Genomic DNA, 20,683 nt, shown 5'->3' on the forward strand with positions numbered 1-20,683 from the left:
GTGTGTCTTCCTGTCCTTCTCCCTTTCCTTTTGCTTCATGTGGGCTGTCTTTCTTGTGGTTGATTTGTGCAAATCTGTCTTGTTTTTAGGCACTGTGGTGAGAGCATGTCAGTCTCTCCTGGTGTTTCTCTCTCTCTCTCTCTTTCCATTGATCTTTATGTGGAACAATTCAGCTGCTTGGTTATTTTTGCTGCCTTTGCTGCTTTGCTGCTCTTGATGGGCATCCGAAATGTCTCAGTGATGCTATGCGTGGCTGGCTAGATTGAGCTCCAAAGTGCCACTGAAGACAACATGCAAGACCAAAAACATATTCTCTATAAGTAATTTTGCTCAGTGTTGTTAAGCACTCAGTAAATTCCTTATTCCCTTTGAGGATCTGCTCTCTAGCGCAGACTTGATTTAGAAGTCTGAGACATGCTTGGACTTTGGGGTGCATAAAATCTAACTTAATCTCTTTTTCATGGCTTCTCATGGCTTCTCTGAGTTCACTCTTTTTCTCTTCTTTCTCTTTAGGGAATCGAGGTTATCGCAGGAGTGCTAGACCTTGGCACCATGGAAGTCCTTCCTGTTTGGGGGGCCATGCAGAAAGGTCTCATAGACCAAGAAACAGGCCTGATTCTCTTGGAGGCTCAGGTGATCACAGCTGGCCTAGTGGTTCCTGATACCAACGAAAAGCTCTCTTTGGCTGAGGGCCTGGTGAGAGGCATCATAGACAGTAGAACTCAACAGCTGCTCCAAGAACTGCAGGACGTCCTCCAACTAGTAAACAAAACCAACTTAGAAGGAAAGCCATTTCTTTCTCTAGTGACGATGATGGAGGATGGCACAATCAGTGAGGGTACTGGGCTGAAAATCTCAGAAGTTCAGCTTGCCACTGGGGGGTTTATAGACCCTTCCGGCCAGGGGAGAATCAGCTTAGAAGAGGCTCTTCAAAGAGGCGTTATCACCACAAGCTTTCATGGGAAACTGACATCACACTTGAGCTCTTGCAAGGATTTGATTGATCCCAATTCGGCCCAAAAAACTAGCTTGAACGACCTGATGCGCCAGTGCATCCTTCACCAGGAGACGGGACTGAGGTTGCTGCCTGTCAAACAACTGGCAGGCGGGATGGTGAGCTTGAAATCAGGAAGCAATGTTAGCATTTTCCGTGCAGTTCAGGAAGGCTTGATAGAGAAGCAAGTGACAGTGAGGCTACTGGAAGCCCAGCTCTTTGCTGGTGGCATTGCAGACCCCAAAAGTGGCCATCGGTTGACTGTAGATGAAGCCATAAGACATAATTTGATTGACCAAGATCTTGCATGTGCCCTTCTAGTCCGACAACTTCAGACAGGTGGCATTATAGATACGGTTACAGGAGAGAGGCTCTCGCTCAGTGACGCAGTAAGGAAAGATTTGGTAGCGTCCAGAATTGCTGTAGTGATCCTGGAATCTCTTTGGTCATTCATGGGCATTCTGTGGCCTGAGTCAGGTGAGATTCTCCCTGTTGTGGATGTCTTGAAGCAGGGTATACTGTCCTCTGAGCTAGCCCATAAGATTCTGAGCAGGAGGCATTGTATCAAGGCACTTTATATCCCTGAAACTAGAGAAATATTGCCCTGGAAGAAAGCTGTCGAGCGTGGTATCCTGGACAGAGATGCCGCCAAGAAACTGAAATCAACCTGCCTTCCTGACGTCATGCCAAAAATGCCTCTGGCAGACTCCCCAGCTAGAAGCAAAAGAAGCAACCTTCCCTCAGGCAGCCCAACAGATCATGGGGACCAAAGTGAGCTTCCCCTAAGAACCAATGAAGAAAGGATATTGTTTTATTTGATGACCCACAGTTATGTCAACGTTCACAATGGCCAGAAATTGCTTCTAGTAGATGAGGAGTTGGTCAACTTTTCTGAAATGCTTATGCCATTCCAGGATAATGGTTGGGACACTCACCTCTTTGAAGCTAGCAAAACCCACCCTCCCAAACTGGATATTCATGAAGAAGATAAGAGTATAAAACTGGGAGCCGAAGTCTACAATGAATTAGCTTTAAAGGCTCCTGAACCTTGTTTAGGTATATCAGAAAAAGGGTCAAACATTTCTCTACCTAATGAAATGGTAGAGATGGAAGGTGGTGAGGCAAGTGCGAATGTGAAGATTCAGGAGAGGGAAGCCAATGCTGCAGAAGGTTTTAAGAGTGAAATGGATGACTCCGAAAGACAGCAAGACCTGATGACACTCCAGAATGGTCATGAAACAGAATTATCCAGGCACACATTTAGAGAGGACTCTGCTTTTGACACACAACCCAGGGACACAGAGATTGCAAAGGAAGACCCAAAGTTTGCAATACCATTAGCAAAAGAAAATACGGTTTTCAGAGACCAAACAAGAATCCTTGAAATGGAAAAAAATGACATGGCAAAAGACACTAGTATGTTCATGGATGTTTTGGTGAAGATGGAGGAATTGGAAGATTTGAAAGAGAAAACTGTGGATAAGGAGGCTCTAGCAACAGACGAAGGAGATCCTGAAACTGTCATTTTCTCAAATGTGGGAAAAGTTGAGAACGGATCACCAAGAGACCGCCTCAACAGAGCTGAAGGGAAAGGCGGAGAGGAGCATATTAAAGAAGAAAAATCACTTCATTTCTGTAAAATTGCGAATTCTGACTCACCAGGCATGGGAAGAGATAGTACTCTGAAGACACTGTTAATTCAGCTCCAGGAAGGTGGCATCATTCATGAGCAAACTGGAAAGAAGATGCTTTTGGATGAAGCCATTGCCTGCGGTGCTGTGCCTAGCCATACAGCTGTCAAACTGATGGGTGCAATGCAAATGCTTGGTGGCTTCTTCGACGCAGAGACCTGTGAGTCGTTAACCACGGAAGAGGTCATCAGTGAAGGGCTGATGGATGAGAAGTTGCTGCAGAAGGTGCTGACCTCTGACCAAGCCATCAGTGGTGTCATAGAACCGCTCTCCAAAACCCTTTACTCTGTCAAGGAGGCATCTGAGGTGGGTCTCTTGGATAAGGAAACGGCCGCAAGGATTCTGGAAGGCCAGGTGGTTACTGGCGGCATCGTCGACTTCAAGCGTGGCAAGAAAATCTCTGTCACGTTGGCTTCCAACCTTGGCCTGATAGAGCCCTCCAGTCAAGAAGACCTTATAAACCTCGAGAAAGCATCTAAGGGGAAAAGTGCTGCAGAGGCAACCCAAGAGAAGCTAATAGCTTTGCAGTTTGAAATAGGTGGCATCTTTGATCCTCAAACAAAAAAACCTTTGACAGTCACCCAGGCAGTAGAAAAAATGCTCCTGGGTAAGGAAAAGGCTTTGCAGCTTTTGACCAAGCAAATAGCTGATGGAGGAATTCTTCACCACAAGACTGGCATGAGGCTTTCAATAAAGGATGCTATGGAACATGGATTAATTGGCCAGGGCTACTATGAAGAACTCACCAAGGCAGAAAGTGTCTGTCTGCACCAGTATACTCATCCAGAAATGAAGAACTGGGTGTCCTCATCTGAGGCCGTAACCCTGGGATTAATCAGCCCAGATTTTCAAAGCAAAGTTCAAGAAATACAAGCTGCAACTGGGAGTGTATTTGACCCCATTTCCCATCAGAAAATTACTTTAACTGAAGCTGTGAAGGAAGGATTGTTGCCCAAATCAGTTATGGAGAAAGCAGTGCAGTCTTCCGAAATGAAGCAGGCAATCATTCATCCAGACAGCTGTCGATTGGTCCCCTATTCACAGTTGTTTAGGGAGAGTAAAATTGACATTGAATCAGGGCAGAGATATTTGGAGGTGGTTCCCTTTCAAGAACTGAAAGACGAAGCAACTGGGGACATAATTCCATGTGCTCAGGCGGTGAAGCTCGGCAAGGTAGACCCCACGCTTGCCTTGAGATTGTTGCAGGCTCAAGCAGATGCAGGTGGCATCATGGACATTTTTACCGGCCAGAGGTTATCTCTGGCATCTGCTCTGGAACAAGGTGTGGTGGATGAAGATATGGCTATAGCCATTGCAGCAAATCAGCTGTTGGCTGGAGGGATAGTCGATGCTGAAAGTGGAGGCAGAGTAGCGTTAGAGGTGGCTGTTGAGAAGGGCTTTGTCAGCAAAAACGTAGCTAGTGCAGTTCAAGAAATTGTGCAGATCACCCATGATAAACCTGGGCATGGAGACGTAGATGAAGGCGACCATTACCAGATGTTGATGCAAAATGGTACTTCGAAGATGGAAGCTTTGGCTGCATGTGATGATGTTGCAAAGAGTGACGATGAAAAACAGAGAGTTGGAGGTGAAGCAGTGCACTCTCCCATGAGTGAAGATGCCCTAAAGGATTCTTTGAAAGGAACTCATGAGGCATCAAGAGAGATGGACGAACCTCCATCATTTCCCCTCCCTTTTACTTCAGCTGTAGACAGTTTAACTAGTCAGCTTTTAGGAGAAAGCGAGCCAGCCACAGAACTTTCCTTAATGTTAGATCCAGATGCCGCAAGGATAAGGACCCAGAAAAAAAATATTAGGAGGAAAGGGAGGTTGAAGGGGAAAGAATCCCAGCAAGGGGAGATAGAAAAGCAAGCAGAAGGCGAGAGAGAGAGAGAAAAGGAACTGGAAAGAATTGTGTCTCTAGAGAAGTCTGTAATGGATGGAATGAGAAACATGACGATTAATGGGGGTCAGGAACAAAGAGAGGAAGCATTTGTAGGAGACAGTGGTGGTCAGAGAGGCAGCAATACTGCCCAGGGGTGTGTGCTGCTAGAATCCCTGGATGTGTTGGGATCTATGGAACTCAGTTCTGGAGCTCACAGAGGGGAAGGAAAAGCTTGTATGAATAGGGACAGACTGATCACTGTTGCAAAGTCCAAGAAGGAGACCTCAGCCAAAGTACCACTTGCAGATTCTAAGATTGAACAACTGAGCCCAAGATCTGAAGCACTGGGTACTCCCGTTCTTACTCCTTCAGAAATTGACCTTAAAACCACCAAAAAGAAGAAAGTGAAAAAGGACAGAAAGCAGGCTTCCATCCCAACAGAACCAATGAGGTTCTGCGTGTCTTCCCAAGAGAAACAACCCCTTCCTATTCCAGATTCCAAGGAAACGTTGAGGAGAATGATCAAAGAGCCATCGATCTCTGAGATGCAGAAACCCATCAGGGAGAATTCGTTTGGAAGGGGGATGCGAAGTCTGGTCACGCAGGAACAACTTGAGGCTCATGAAAAGGATGTTAAACCGGCATTTGAAAGAGAAAAAATGTCGGTTGAAGAAAAAGGGGACATCAGAGATACTCAGGAAGTGAACATTCCTCTAAAGACAGGCGCACTCAGGGAATTAGCCCAACAAGGTACTAAAACTGATCACGAATCCTTGTTGGTAGCAGTTGATGCTCTTGAAAAAAGACCATCTCGAGGAAAAGACAAAGAACCACTTATACTGGAAGAAGATCAGATACCCAGAGCACTTGCCATGGGAGGTGCAGAATCTCCTGAGACAAGGACACAAGCCCTGCAAGACAGAGTAATCCCTGAGGACAAGTTGAATTCTTGTCCTTCTGTTCCATCACTCATGCACGTACGTACAACCCAAGAGATAACCAGCGAAGATGGAAGCTGTGACATTCAAGGGCTGAGCATGGCTGTTGGCGAGGCAGAAGAGACACAGCAGATGTACCCTGATGGAGGCCAGTTGTCTGGGCTGATGACAGAGATGCCTCAAGAGGGAGAGCTTCCAAGAGGCAAGAAGGATACTTCTGAAAAGTTAGATGTGCAAGAGAATGCAGACCTGAAATTGACCGAAGAGAATGAGAATGCTAGTGACCTACCCAGCATGGATGGAGGAGTGGAAGAGAGACGGCGAGATGCCTCCAAGCAGCTCTCCAAACCTGCTAAGGTAGGTGGCTTTATTAAAATGAATTTAACAAGCTTTTATGTGTATTCAATGAGCTAGATAGGTAGCCAATGTGAGAACATATTTGGAGATGAGAAGGTCATGTGCCATACTTGGACCTCTGTACTTGGGTGCATCCTGATTTTTGTGCTCCTTCACACTTGTTTAGTATCCAGGAATGCAGGCCAGCTTGGAAGGAACAGGCAGAGAGGGGCTAGGATGGGCGGAAGTCCCTAACTCAAGTTAGGGCCTTGCTCTCTTTGAGTATATATCCTCCAAGGAGAGAAAGAGTGCTTGGCCATCATATCCATCATAGCAATGGGCAGGTCTTTTGCAATTTGTTAAAACTAAAGATGTCACTTACTAAGAAATTTAAGGGCCAAAATAGAAGTGATAAAAATCAAAGCAATCTAGGGTAAAGTGTATTGTTGAGCATTGCAACTGACTCATAGTGGCCCCATGAAGTTCTGCCTCATGGTTTTTCCAATGCAAGAAATGAGCAGAGATGGTTTGCCCTTGATTTCCTCGGCATAGCCGCCCCAGTCTTTCTTGGAGATCTTCCTGGTTACCGTCCAGGCTCTGACTCAGGCTAGTCTTGGCTATTGGGGCTGCTCACAGCTATCTGCTGCTCTGTAAAAGATAAACTGTGCATTACCATCATTGAGATCAGGGCGGTCCAGGATAAGACAAGGGGATTTTTTCCCTCAAACCTCATTCGATTGCACTGGCCAAAACAGAGCATTCTAAACTACTATAAATGGTTTAAAGAGAAAAGATTTTTTTAAAACAAACAAAAAACTGCTACTTTTCAAACTGCTACTCATGTGGGGAGATCAGTTTTGATGAGGGGAGCTGAAGCATTGAATGGTTAAAAAAAACTCCTTTCTGAATTGACTTGTATTCCTCACATTTGTTTCGGCTCTCGGGACACTTAGTTCTGTGAGAGCACTGAAGCCTTGTTTGTATTTTGTTGCTTCCCTCAACTTTTGGTGTAGGTCACAATCCCCAAGGTTGCTCACCAATTAAAAAAAACATTTGAAATGGTAAAATATTGCAAAAATCCTACACTACTGATGAAATCAGTATTAAAACCTTTAAAACAATTAGCAATACATTCAAAAGGCCACTGCAGATGAGAACTTCCCATATCTGAACACCAGCCTTCCAAAGCCAAAAAAAATCACATATTAGGAGGGTGACAATGAGATTGCCCTGTGAACTTCTCTTAGGAGGTAATTCTACAAGACCGGGGCTACCACCAAGGAAATACGGCTATTTATCTTTTTTTAAAGAAGTTTTTAAATGAAATCTTTGTAAAACATCTTTTACAAAATTGCCATCTCAAGCAAAAAATAAATTGTACTGCTCTTACTATCAAAGATTTGTGATTGAAATTAGCTCAGGCTAGCGCAAAATGAAAAATACGAGAGTGACTGGGGGGCAAGGGCACGGAGCAAGGACAAAAACAGATCAATTTGAAGTTTGCTTTTCTTGTCTTTGACTGTCCAGCCTCTTTGCAGTAAACAACTTTGCCTGGACTGTGATGAGAAACTGGTAGCATTCCTGTCCAGGGTGCGCAATATTGAGCTGCAAATCCAGCAAGGTCAGCTTGCAGAGAGGAGTTTAGCAGCACAGCACAACTTGCTGCATCAGGCTGTGGTAAGTGGGCTTCTGTCTAGGGCTGCCATTCCCCTGCCCGGGGCGGGGGATCCCCTGCTCTCCCCTCCTCCCCCCTGACCCCACTTACCTGGCTAGTGGGGGGGATGCCCCTGTGCCCCACAACGGGCCTGTTTTGGGCCGAATCGGGCCCACGGGGAGGGATTCAGTTCTTTGGCGAGTGCGGGAGTGCACGCCAGGCTGCCCTTTGACCCATGTGATAACGTCACTTCCTGGAAGTGACATCATCACACATGCACACAAGGAGACACAACAAAGACTGCAGAGGGTGAGTGCCAGGCTCCCAATTCCCTGCTGGGGGACTCAAGGAACCTGGCAACCCTACTTCTGTCATAGAATGAATTCTGCTTCATTCAGACTTCTATAGTCTTAAAAGGGCACTGTTACTGTATTTGGTGGTGCAGTCTTTGCCTCAGTTTCCATACTATAAAATGGGAATAATATAGGAGATAACCTAGTATGTTGATGATTTGTGTGGCCCAACAGGATGAGAAAATAGCCCCACTGTAACTCTTCGTGCTAAGAATGATCCTTGCACTCCTGCTTTTCTCATACTAGCATGTGTTATGTGTCCTCAGGCTATTTCCATGATGTTATTTCTATTGTATTGTTAGGCCAAAAGTATGTGGCTTGCCCAGACTTGTGCAGGAAGTTAATGGCCAAGGTGAGGCTGGGACCACAAGTCCCAGCATTCCCCTTTAGCAGAGCCAGCCACTGGATCACAATATGGCATTTTGATTCTTGCTTGATTTGGCCATTTGGCACCAGGTCTGTCTTCATGCTTGGCCAGTGACACAAGCATGAAAGCCGTAGAGTCTACTGTTTGGACAGAATCAGTAGGGCCTAGCCAGGATTGAGGAACTTCAAGGGCAGACTGAGGGAGTTTTAAGATCTAGCTTGTTCCAGCCTTGGCGGCCTTTTTGCTTTTATTTTGGCTGAATGGAGTCGTCTTGCCCTTTTAGGCCTTGGACACAGAGCTGAAGAGCCTGTCAGCTCCAGTGAATCAGGAGCTGGAAGCAGCGAAAGGGATTGTGTCCAATCCTCCCCTAGAGGTCCCTGCGCAACTGTTGAGAGCTTTGGAGAAAGATGCCAAGAACCTTCAGAAGTTTTTTGGCTCTGTCAGTGAGGTCTCGGCCTCTTGGCTGCTAAACCTTCGCACTGCAGCAGAATCAGAAAAGGTACCATCTTTCTTATACTTTAGTCCTCAAGTTTTGTGTTTTCTAAACCTAGGGACACCAGAATTCTTCAAAGGGGGTTCCTGTTCTCTAGAACACAAATGGCTTGTGAAATATAGAATGCTTCCTAACTGTATGCCCTTCTCTCCAAGAAGGCTGAATAGTAGCCAGTTTTGCTTTGCCTGTAATGTGTGTACCTGAGTTTTGTGGATGTTTGAAGGGTGGAAGAGTTTGATTTCCCCCTATTTTTTGCTGTCCATGAGGCAAAATAATAATAATAATTGCACATTCTCCACCATCTGTTTGTGTCTAGCATTCCCCCCACCCCCAAATTTTGTGACTAATTTTTTTAAACTTCATTAAAGCTATATAAAAAGAGAAGTTGCTCACAGAAACCTGGGCTGGGGGGAGGTGGAGGGAATTGTGGTTTTGCTTCAAAAATAGGCCTGGTTTTAGTCTGTATCTGCTATCTAAAATGGCCGACATCTTTGGCTAACCTTTCGTCCACATTTTAAAACATTTGGCTAACCCTTTCTTCTGTGTTCTGGTTTTAATTATCGTTTCTGCTTTTGTTTTGAGACCAAAGTTTTAACACAGTGTGAAGAGCTCCGGAGCAGACTGCAGAAGCTGCTCAGCTGGGTGTCTGACACTACCCACTCGCTCAGCCATCTTGAATCTCACATTGCAACTGGTGCCAACAGCTTGAACTCCAGCCTTCAGGGCTACAAGGTAGTCATAGCAACCCCGGATGCTGAGCCTGACTGGTGGGGATACAACTCCTCCTGTGCAGAGGGAGAGTTTGTTTAATCCTTCCTGTTTCCTTGAATCTTTTGTGGGTGTCTCTGTTTGGCAGGGGGCTTTAATCTCTGTGCTTTGGCTCTTGGGAACGGTCACTTCTGGTCTTCTGTAACTGCTCATTTAATTTTAATGGTGTATGTGATACCCACCAGCTACCTGACATTGGCAAAATGTGCACATCTTTATAAGATGTTCTAGTGCTCTGCTCAGCTTTCTAATTATAGCTGTCAATGGAAGGGATTGCCTTGGAGGGGTTGAACAGAGTTGGGGTGGTTAGATGTTGATAGACTGAGAGCCAGCATCAAAATGATGGTAGTTTGACAGTTGCCAGCATCTAAGCTTCAAGTGCTGCATTTCTGGACATTTTGGTGAGCAAAGGGGCCAGCCAGTGAAAGGAAAGTTTTCCCCTTTCTCCTTCAACCTTTTCCCTTTCTCTCTATCATTTCTTTATTTCTATTCTCTTTGCTTATATCCTTCTCCAACTCAACCCTCATCTTCCCTGTTTTCTTTCTCCCTCCCAGCCTTTTGGTGAGATTCTACTTTCATTCAAGTCCCTTGCTCCCCGTCCCGTTCCCATGCATCTTGTATGGCTCTCTGTAGTGGAGTGTCTCAGAAACAGAGAGGTGATATCTAGTAGCGATTGACAGGCCATCCCATCTACCTGTTTTTCTAATCTTCTAAATACCATTTTCTGCTGCAGACACTGCAACTGTGTATAGCATACCATGATAAGTTTATGCCAAGTGCTGTCAGCTTAGGTTACTGTTTTCTTCGATATATTTCTTGTTATTTGTCTGGAGGTCTGTTTTTGGTGATGCTAGCTGGGCTGCAGTTCACCACTGCCACTTAGGTTCTGGGCCAGGAAGGCAGAACTTAAAGTACGACCTAATATATTTTGGAAAGCGGAAACCTCAACAAAGAATTCCTTTCAGCTTGCAAGTAAGGAGTTCTAGGGGGACTTTGGATGATTGAACACTGGAGGTTTCTAGTATCTTTGGAATATATGCAATTTTACAAGCAGAGCATAATGGAAGCAAAGTAGTAACGCCTCCAGCAGGCAGCATGCCCTGAATTGGGTTCAATCCCAAGATATTGTGGCCCAGTCTTAGTGCTACACTACCTCTGAATTTAGCCTGCAAACTGACTCCAAATGGTTCTCTTCCCCTTCTTCTAGCTCACCTTCTGAAAGCTTTATGTTCCATTCATGTTCTTTTGTTGAAGTCCTCAAGATGAGCAGGAAGTAGTATCCTGCATGGTTGCCCCAGCAACTGGGGTTTTCCAAACCTCATGGACATGCAGGTGACAAAAGAATAGAGTTTTGAGAAAGCACGACTGGATTATTGGTAACAGATTATAGCTCTGGTCAAAAGCCCAGAGTATTTTGAGGAGCACATTGGAATGCTCTCGCTTTTGTATAGTTTATGGCAGCCAATGCAGGCATCGCTGGTTTATTTTTTTCCCTTTGTTTTGCTCTCAGGAGCTGAAAAAGCCTCTTGCGGACACCAAAGCTCAGCTCGATGCAGCTGCCATTGACATCCAGTTCTTCATTTCTGAGCATGCTCAAGACTTGACACCAGAGCAAAGCAGGAAGCTGTTGAGGCTGCTGAATGAATTGCAAGGGTCTTTCCGGGACCTTTCAGAACGAGTGGCTGCCCGGGCAGAAGTCCTGCAGGTCTGTCTCCAGCAAGTGGAACAGACAGATCAGGTGACAGTGGTGGCGCAGCACCATCTAATGTGTCATTTAACAGGGAGCGTGGTGTGTGTGTATTCCTCTTTAACAAAGCCTGCACCATCTTTGCACAATTTTCAGTGTTTATCCCGTTACAATTAAGTCATGACTTCACACAAGAGTTTTTGGCTGTCCTTCCACTCTTTATTTTTCGGGGGGCGGGGGGGGGGGTGTCGTTTTTTTTAAAAGAAAGTACTCCAGAAAAGGTGAACTTTCTAAAAAGAAATTTCATTTCAACCGGTTTCTTCCAATGTGACTTTTGCCAAACATGATAGGATTTAATTGCCCAGTTCCCACTTCTGAGGATGGCTGGAGTACTGCCCTGGTAAGGATGGGACTGGGCAAGTCATGGAAGAAAAATGGAAGCAGGCACAGCTGGGTTCAGATGATAGTCAGGTCTTCAGTCTTTTCCACGGTGATGACTTCCAGGTGCACAGGTGAAAAGTGTGACATTCAAGTAGGTGCATTCATCAGGGATCCCCATTAGTCTTAGAAACTCAGGTTTGCCACTCCATAATATTTATTTATGTATTTGTTTACAAAATAAACACCCTCCAGATGGGAACAAAACCACTGCAAAATGGTGCCTCCCAGTCTCCTAGTCTCAGCCTGGAAAGGTAGAGTACCATGATGAAAAGTAACAAAGTCCAGGAGAATTGACAAGAATCACACTCCCTCTGTCCATCTCCCGGCACAGGTGATGGGGGGTGACAGGGGCACAGGTACTGGAGGTGACTGGGGCTTTCACTCCCATAACCAGGCCTAAAACCAGATTGGAAAGCATCTAAACAATTTATCTCATCCAGGAATGCTTGAAGTTTTCCAGCCACCACCCTTTTAGTCACCTTGCTCAAGAATGGTATGTTTGAGATTAGTCGATGGTTATTAAGAGCTCCTGGGTCCAAGGAAGGCTTTTTAAAAAGTGGATGCACCACAACCTGTTTCAAAGCTGAAGCAACGCCCTCTCTCTCAAGGAGACGTTAACTATCTCTCGGACCCAGTCAAGTTCCCCCCTTCCACTGCAGATTTAATTAGCTACGGAGGGCAAGTATCCTACAAGCTGATGGTAGGCCTCAAAACTCCCAAGATCCTGTCTGCATCCTCCGAACTATATAAACTGAAAAGTATCACAAGCAAGCTGACAAATCAGTATCATCTGACCCTGTCACTTCTAATGTAGTGTCCAATGTGTGAGATGATCTTTTGGGTTGTCCAAAATTTTAAGACTAATGTCTTGCTGTCTATCCCACTTGGAAGTTAGACGATGAGACCCTTTTGGCTCTTCAGAAAACAGTGTGTTCTGTACCCCCGTGTCTTGGGGACTGCGAGCCACTTCTTGACAGTGGATTTAGGGTGTCAGTGTAAAGGGACTGAAGTGCTGTAGCCTGTTTGCTGTCCTGCAAGCCCAACATTCCTTGGGGTTTGAGTAGATTTGGGGAATCCTAGCAAGTGTAGAAACTGTACTGTGTTGAGAAATTTGACTTTCTCGGAGCGCTGTATGGGAGCCCACCCTCCCATACATGTGTGGTTTGCTGGCAAGCCCTTTGGTAGCTCCTCTTCAGTCCCTCAGTTCCTTTTTTTACTTTGGCAACTGGGGAAGGGAACAGGAAGTATCCCATGGGGGCCAGCTTGGGATAAGGAGCAGCCATCTGCTGGTCCCCAAGGTGTCTATTTTTAAGCACCTGGAGAGCATCCCCCTTTAAATAAAGATGTTGATGGGGAGGGGAGGGTGCACATTCTTCCTCTCTGGTTGCTCAGCCATCTTGTTCTTCCAGCCAACTTAATTGCCTGCGTGCTCCTCTCTCTCTCTCTCTCTCTCTCTCTCTCTCTCTCTCTCTCTCTCTCTCTCTCTCTCTTCCAGATACTTATTAATGCCAAGTCATGTTTTGATTAACAGTTACCGTTCTGTAATGTGTGACCATGCTGCTTCCTTTTTGTGTGTGTGTATTAACCAGTTTGCTTTGCCTTTTCAGATTCAGTGTGCAAGAAGATCTCACTATACCGCTGAAGAGTGCTTCCTAGGGAGTGCTCTCTCCAACCCCCCTGTTCCCCCCCAGACTGCTTCTGTTGTTTGGCTTAAGGACTGTCAGAGAAAAACAATGTTTCTTGTTTGGCACAAAGTTTGTATGATTTGATCTCGAGGCGCCAGGGGAAAGAGAAATTGCACACTGGTCAAAAGGAGGATGGCCCAGGGTCACACATCATGCTCAGTAGTTCCAGTGATGCTCTGTTTTTGTACACCAAGAGGACAAGCTAGGACTCTGTTTAATGCATAGTCCAAAACACACTCTCTCTCCCAGTCTCTTTGTGTCCCCTTCCTGGATTGTAGCTGTTCTGCGTGGCTCACTATTCCCTTTTGTTCTCAAGTCCGAAGCAAAAATTGGGTCATTTGCTTTGCTTGTTTTGGTAGCTTGGGCTGGAATGCTTTCCTTCTAGGGCAAGGATTTGTATTTGGATTCAGTCCTGATGTAACATTTGCTCTTGGTGGAGAAATGTGTATGAAAAATGCAGACTTGGAATGCAAAGTGGACTCTGATTTTGCAGGAGTAGACAACCAGATTCCAGTCTCCTCCTGTTCATGGGCCCTTTTTGCAACATATACATGAATTATGCATTTCAGCATAGCCATTTTCTTATCACACTCTGTTCTGCTAATCCTTCAACCATGGGGTAATAGCTGTTACAGCAACATTAGACCAGCCCCTGCTGAGAGGGCTGCTTACAAGAAATTTAGGCAAAAGAAAATGCAAGATGGTAAATTACCTCTGTTTCAAAGACTGGCACTTGCTTCGGTCTGTCATGGGCCCAGATTTCTGACTGGGGCAAAGGCAGGCAGGGGCAGGGGGCAGAGAGAGGAGGAGAGAAGGTGTCTTTTGGCCTTTTGGCTTCTGCTGAAGTGTTTTCTGCTTTGTAAAAAAATTGCCTTAGCAGTTGTGGCTGTAGTGCTTCAAACAATGGCATTTAAAAAGTTCCTTTCTCCCCCACCCCACCCCAATCCCACCTTTAAAAAACTTCAGACATTGCAGGAGCAGCAAGCAATACGCAGCCAGAAGTTGGAAGAGTTGTGCACCTGGATGAGTCAGGCTGAGGCCAGCTTGAGGGGTCCGCAGGAAGCAGCCTCAGAAGGGGACCTCCCCATGCTGCAGCAGAGACAGAGTGATGTTAAAGTAAGCATTCGGTTTGGGGTGGGCTGGGCTGCTGCACACAGAGCTTCCCTTGGTGGGAAGGCAGCAGAGCTGTTTGTGACAGACTGGGATGCCAGGGGCATGCTTTCCCCATGCTCTAGTGTCTGCATTAGAGATGGAATGAACCGAAATATGAACCAAAGTTTGTCACGAACTGGGCCGTTTTTTTGTTTGCGAACTGGTGGTTCGTCAGAGGGCATTTCTGATGAACTGTGACAATCTGTGATGATTTTTAGGCCGGATCTGCCATTTTCCTGATTTGCGCCCATCTCTAGTCTGCACTGTATTTCTGCTGTGTTGTGGCCACACTCACTGGGTTGGTTTGGGCCCATAAAGCCCTCAGGCATCTAACAGCCAATGCTTCCTTCATGCCCTGCTGGCATTCTTTTGGACTGACTGCAAATGCTCTTTGAACAAGGTTGTGTGTCAGACAGCCTTGGACCACAAGGGCACATAGATAGTTGTATTCATTGAGTGTCCTACACTGGTGTCCTTCAGAGAAATTGCAAGATATTCTTTCACTTCATGGGTGGTTTGCAGTTAAGCTGACGGATGTAATATCTACATATTGTAGGATTGGCCTGCTTTTAATTGGGAGCATTTGCTAATTGGTTGCTGAGAGCATGGTTTTAACCAATGGGGAACAACTTCTGCTGTCGGAGGGAATGAAAAAGGAAATAACTTCCACAGCGTGGAAATAACTTCCACAGTGTGTAAGTTCTCACACTGTTCCCAATATTTCATAAAGGCACATGCATGACTGATAATCAACTTTTAAAAAAAATGCTGAGCAGCCATAGTAGTTATCCATTTGGATTTCATTGTTTTAAAATGAGATTTTAGTGGCATTTTTAACTTGCCATTACTCCCTGGTAGACATTGGCATGGGGACGGCTATACATTTTATTTATTTTTATTTACGTTGTTCATGGCCTGCCTTTCTCACTCAGACTCAAGGTGGGATTACAGAGTAAATAAGTACAGTCAACAGGATTGGAACATCCACTAAACTATGCAGTAGTATTTGTATAGTAGAAATTTGGAGCCAGTCAGAAATCTGAGAACAGAACTGAAGCAAAGCGTAAGTTGTTAATATGATGCATTAAAAGATGCCAAAGTAACATAGTAGGATCCTACTTACAGCAACAGGCAGGAGCTAAACATATTTAAAGGTAATTTAAATAAGCCAAGTGGAAGAACTTTCTGAAAGAGCATTGCTGTTCTTCATTGATACCCCTAGGACCTGCAGAGGAGCATGCACAGCCGGGCAGCATCCTTTGCAAGTGTCTTGAAAACAACAGAGGAGTTCTTGGAAGAGAACAGGATCAAACTGGATCCAAGGGAGCTGGTATCCCTACAAGACAGGCTCCGGGAGGCTAAGGAGAGGTACCAGTCCCTGCAGGAGAGAACAGAGGCGGCCCAGAAGGAGTTGGAGGAAGCTGTGAAGACTGTGGTGCAACAGCAAACAGAGAAGGTGACATTTTAAGGGGCCATTGTGGAACGGGATGGCAGGTCTCTATTTCTGTGCGGAAGCTGCAGGCGGAAGTTCATCACAAGGGCTGGTACAACTTTGGGAGCTGCAGACCTAGCTGGTTTTCAGTTAGCAGTAGATAAACTTTTGTGAGAGGCTAGAGGGTGTGTCCAGCAGGTGGCGCCGGACGCCGATTTATAATCAGTTGCTGTGGGCTCGACCCTGGAACTCTGGGGCCAGAGACCACGTCCTTATTCACTGCACCACCATAACATAGCCAGTCAGGAGGAGGAGGTGGTGGTGGGATGTCACAGCAGGCAGAATCCTCTGGGCAGAACCCTTTTAGTAATAATAATAACAACAACATTCGATTTATATATCGCTCTTCAGGATAACTTAACGCCCACTTAGAACAGTTGACAAAGTCAGTGTCATTATTATCCCCACAAATAGACACCCTGTGAGGTGGGTGGGGCTGAGAGAGCTCTGAGAGAGCTGAGACTGATCCAAGGTCACCCAGCTGGCTTCAAGTGGAGGAGTGGGAAATCAAACATGGTTCTCCAGATAAGAGTCCTGCGCTCTTAACCACTACACCAAACTTAGCCAGGGAATCAAATGATCAGGAAGAACACATGGTCTCCTCTTCCTCAGATATAGATTCCAAGCTCCACTTTGTTTTTCTGCATTAACAAAAGCCCCCCCCCCCCCGCTGCCCCCAGCAGTTCTTTGGTACCAGTTAGACTTTCTCTGCAGCTCATTCCAGCTATACTCACCTTTTTGCGACTATACCTGGTTCCAAAAAGCACTACATTCCCAAAGGGGACTTGGAATGCTTTTGAGTGTGTGTCTGCTGTGTTGTCCACTCACACAGCTCTGTGGAGTCGTCAACTCCCTCCCACACCATACAATGGCCAGCCCCAATAGCCCACAACCCCAGGGGGTGTGGGAAAGTTGATCCAACCTGCTGTGTTCATGTGGAGGCAGTTTGCACAACAGGAAGATGTGAAGTAGGGCCTGTACAGCCAAAGAGTCTCCCAGCAACTGCTTGGGGCTAACTTTAATGAAGTGAAGAGGTCCAAGACTCAGCCTGCAGTGATAATGGCCATCAAACACTGCATGTTCCCCTCCTGAACTTGTCTGTCATGATGGCTTCTTAAATCCTCCCTGTTGGATGAGATGAGTTCCATCAACTGGTCTTTGTCCTCTTCCTGCTCCAGCAGTGGAAGACATCTTGTTCCACAGATGCATGCTCCTGCAAGGATCCTGTCCATTTCTGAGATATTTAAACAAGAGCCATTTCTGATTAATTTGTGCATGGTGATCCTTCTGCATCCTTTAAATGCTCTAACTCAAACTTTTGATTCCAGGATAGAGCAGCCAAAGATCTGGAAGAAAACCAGAGCAAGATTGATTCCCTATTGCATTGGATGGCATCACTGGAGCAGCCCCAGACACTCAGGGAACATAAATTGCACTCTGTAGGGCAAGCAAATGGTGGGCATAGAGAAGAAAGATTCCCGGATGTTCTCGATGGCCAGTGGATGAAGGCAGGCAGAGCTGAAGAGGATCTCAGTGAGCACTATGAGAGCTTGAAGGTGGGTTGGTGTGATCTTTGTGGGTAACGCTCAAGAACTGGATTCAAGTCCCAGCAGACCTTTTTGGGATGTCTTAGCACCAAATCATTTCCTTCCAGCCTTGGCTTCTCAGTCTGTGGTCATTACCAAAGCTTGTAGGTAAATGAAGATTTTACGCTCCTAAGAACGTAACTTGTGATAAGTCAAATCTTTGACTTATTTGACTAACATTAGCTTGCCGAACTGAGGAGGGCCTGTGGCTTTGTGGAAGAGCCCCTGCTTGCCATGCAGAAGGTCCCGGGTTCAATTCCTGACATCTCCAGTTTAAAAGGACGAGGCAGCAGATTGTGTGAAAACCTCTACCAGAGACCCTGGAGAGCCACTGCCAGTCTGAGTAGACAATGCTGACCTTAATGGACCCATGTTCCGATTCAATATAAGGCAGCTTCATGGAACTTAAAGGTCCCTCAGCTGCCTGCAGAAATGGCCTGGACAGAGGCAGGCACATTGATATGTAGCCTATCTGAAGAGTGTCTTGAAAGCTGTCAGGACCTGAGGAATCCTTTAAGGAAAGTGAAAAGACTGAGGGTTAGAAAAAACTTATAGAAAACACAGGAAGCTTAACTAGAGTTTCCAGCTGATTAGATGAAGCCGATCAGAAATTGCAAAAGTTGCAAAGGGCGTTACCTATTCTTAGGATGGCTGATGGGATGGAGAGGCGCATGATGTTGCTACCCAAGTACTTTACATTAATGCAACTGCCACCACCAGAGGATTAATCCTCTAGGTTCTGAACTGTTATTGATGATCAGCAGTCCTCCAGGGAGGATTCATTTTATCCCAAAAGGGTTCATTGGCCCTGCCCACTCTCTGACAGGCATAGGCCCTCCATAGTGTTCCAAACTCACCTGGCCAATAGAATGAGATTTAGTAGTGAGTGTTTTATGTCCAAAATGTAATATAGTTTATTTCTAAGCATCGACAGAGGTACAAAAAACAAGGAAGGTGGGCAGATGTCAATGCCAGTGATGGTTCTAAGACAATATGAGCAACATTTCTAGTTACTACTTCTACCCATACTACAAAGAGGGATGGTCTTCATTGGATTTCAATGAAGTAGACGCAAGTGGCAGTGGCAGCTTGACCCGTCAAAAAGTGTTTGTGTTGTGGGGTGTGTGTGTGATATGCTAATTCAAAACAGTCAAGACTGTTGAGAGGGACTTTGGCTCAGATCCCCAGCATCTCCAGTTAGAGGGACCAGTAAGTGATGTGAAGGACCTGGGCCCAAGACCCTGGAGACCCACTTTGAAGAGACAGTTCTGATGGACCAAAGGTCGGGTTCCGTGTAAGGCAGCTTCCTGTTCAACACCGATGAAAGGGGAGTTTCCTGAGATCATAATGAGTTTGTATTCTTTATTGTGTGGTGCAGGACTTGATCCTTCTGCATGAGGTATGCACAAGGTATCATGCGGGCCAGTTGCAGTAGGGTGGACTGTTAATGGCAACAGTTAGACCCCCTGTCTTAAACAGAGGGACACGTCAAGGAGTGTAGGGATTAAGTGCTATATATATGTGAAGAACTTCTGAATTTCAGTGAGTGAAATGAAGTTTGTGTTGGCTGCTTCTCACCAAATGGAGGTTCCAGCAGATAAGGAGGGCATTTCTCTCTCAAAGCTGGTTCAAGAAGAGTCTGGGTTCTATAACTGAGCAGGTGCTGAAATTAACTTGGATGTGCATCTTGGTTTTTTTCAGGTCCGCCACCAACAACTCCTTTCTCAGCAGCAAGATGTTATTCTGGCCACTCAGTCAGCCCAAGCCTTCCTGGACAAGCAAGGGCAAAATCTGACACCAGAGGAGAAGCAGAGGCTCCAGGGGAGGCTGGGGGAGCTGAGGAGCCAGTACACTGCAGCCTTGTCGCAGTCAGAGACACAGCTGAAGCAAGCGCAGGCACTCCAGGACGAGCTGCAGAAATTTCTGCGGGACAGTGTGGAGTTTGAGGCCTGGCTGGAACAGGCAGAGCAAGAGCTGGAGAAGATGTGTAGGGGGGATGGGAGCCTTGAGAGCCTTCCGTCAATGCTTCGCTGGCAGAGCGGCTTCTCAGAAGATGTGATCTCTCACAAGGGGGATCTGCGCTTTGTTACCATGTCAGGGCAGAAAGTGCTGGATGCAGAGAAGACGGCGGTGGCTACGGCCAGTGGGCCTCCGGGGCCAGAAGTTTTAGCCACTGGAAAACTTGTTAAGAACAAGTTGGACGATGCCACCAAGAGATACAGCACTCTGCACTCCAAGGTACCCAGAAAGCATGCGAGGCCAGGCCCATGTGCTGCATAGCAACCGTCACCAAACCCCAGCATGGTGCTGCTGTATAGTCATGTCTTTTGCTTTGGTGTGGGTGCCAACATCTCTAGTTTACATAACTTTGGTGGTTACAGTGTAGGAGAAGGTAGAGTTGCTAACAGCTTATGCTCTCCACAGCCAACCAAGGCTACCCTCTTAGCTATGGCATGCGTGCATCTCTCCCTTTGAGTAGTTTTGTTGGCTGATGTTTTGCATCAGGAGTTCATCGTGGCATTATCCCATGGTATCTGTATTAGATGATCTTCTGAATTCTTTATGGGATATCTTAACCCAGTAGGCAAGGGTCATTCTCGTCAGGCTAGAATAAAGGAACTGCCTTCATAGAGTGGGATGTAGGCAGACTTCAGTCTTCCATGGTCCGCTTTTATTTATTTTTGTTTATTTATGTCATTCATAGTTTGCCTTTCTCACTGACACTCAAAGCAGATTACATAGTATGAGATTAGTAAAGTCAGTATCAAGGACATTTCAATAAACAGTGCCGTAGGGTTTATAAATGCAAGTTTACAAAGACATAACATTAGCAAACATCCAATACAGAGTTGAAGAAATGCTGAAACAGAGCATAAGCAGTTCTAGGGCTGACATTAGACAACATAGAACTACCTAGTAGGATCATACTTAATGCAACAGGTAGTTCATAGGAGAACATACTCAAAGCAACAGATAGGGTGTAAGGCAACACTTAAAGTTAGAATCCTTGTGGTTCACTAATGTGATCTCTGGAGAGCTGCAACCAGTCTGTACCGACAATCTTGACTTTGAGGGACTAATGGTCAGATTCAGTATAAGGAAGCTTCATATGTATATCTTAAATTTATAAAGTAAGATTGCCTGTTTGAGATCTTAAAAGA

General features: G+C 45.8%; 1 protein-coding gene across 7 annotated transcripts in view; it reads left to right on the forward strand.

Annotated features, from left to right (window-relative positions):
- Positions 1-20,683, forward strand: part of MACF1 (microtubule actin crosslinking factor 1) — a 286,862-nt gene that overhangs the window by 157,062 nt on the left and 109,117 nt on the right. For 4 of the 7 annotated variants that reach the window (XM_054998843.1, XM_054998846.1, XM_054998845.1 and 1 more), the window contains exons 36-44: positions 514-5,865; positions 7,372-7,521; positions 8,502-8,717; positions 9,294-9,443; positions 10,990-11,217; positions 14,259-14,408; positions 15,667-15,900; positions 17,265-17,492; positions 19,224-19,760. In XM_054998843.1, coding sequence (XP_054854818.1) covers positions 514-5,865; positions 7,372-7,521; positions 8,502-8,717; positions 9,294-9,443; positions 10,990-11,217; positions 14,259-14,408; positions 15,667-15,900; positions 17,265-17,492; positions 19,224-19,760 — 7,245 coding nt within the window. The remainder of the gene's footprint in view (positions 1-513; positions 5,866-7,371; positions 7,522-8,501; positions 8,718-9,293; positions 9,444-10,989; positions 11,218-14,258; positions 14,409-15,666; positions 15,901-17,264; positions 17,493-19,223; positions 19,761-20,683) is intronic. The other 3 variants (XM_054998847.1, XM_054998848.1, XM_054998849.1) reach the window with 1 other exon arrangement.

Source organism: Eublepharis macularius, chromosome 15 (assembly GCF_028583425.1).
Source record: "Eublepharis macularius isolate TG4126 chromosome 15, MPM_Emac_v1.0, whole genome shotgun sequence".
Lineage (NCBI taxonomy): Eukaryota > Metazoa > Chordata > Lepidosauria > Squamata > Eublepharidae > Eublepharis > Eublepharis macularius.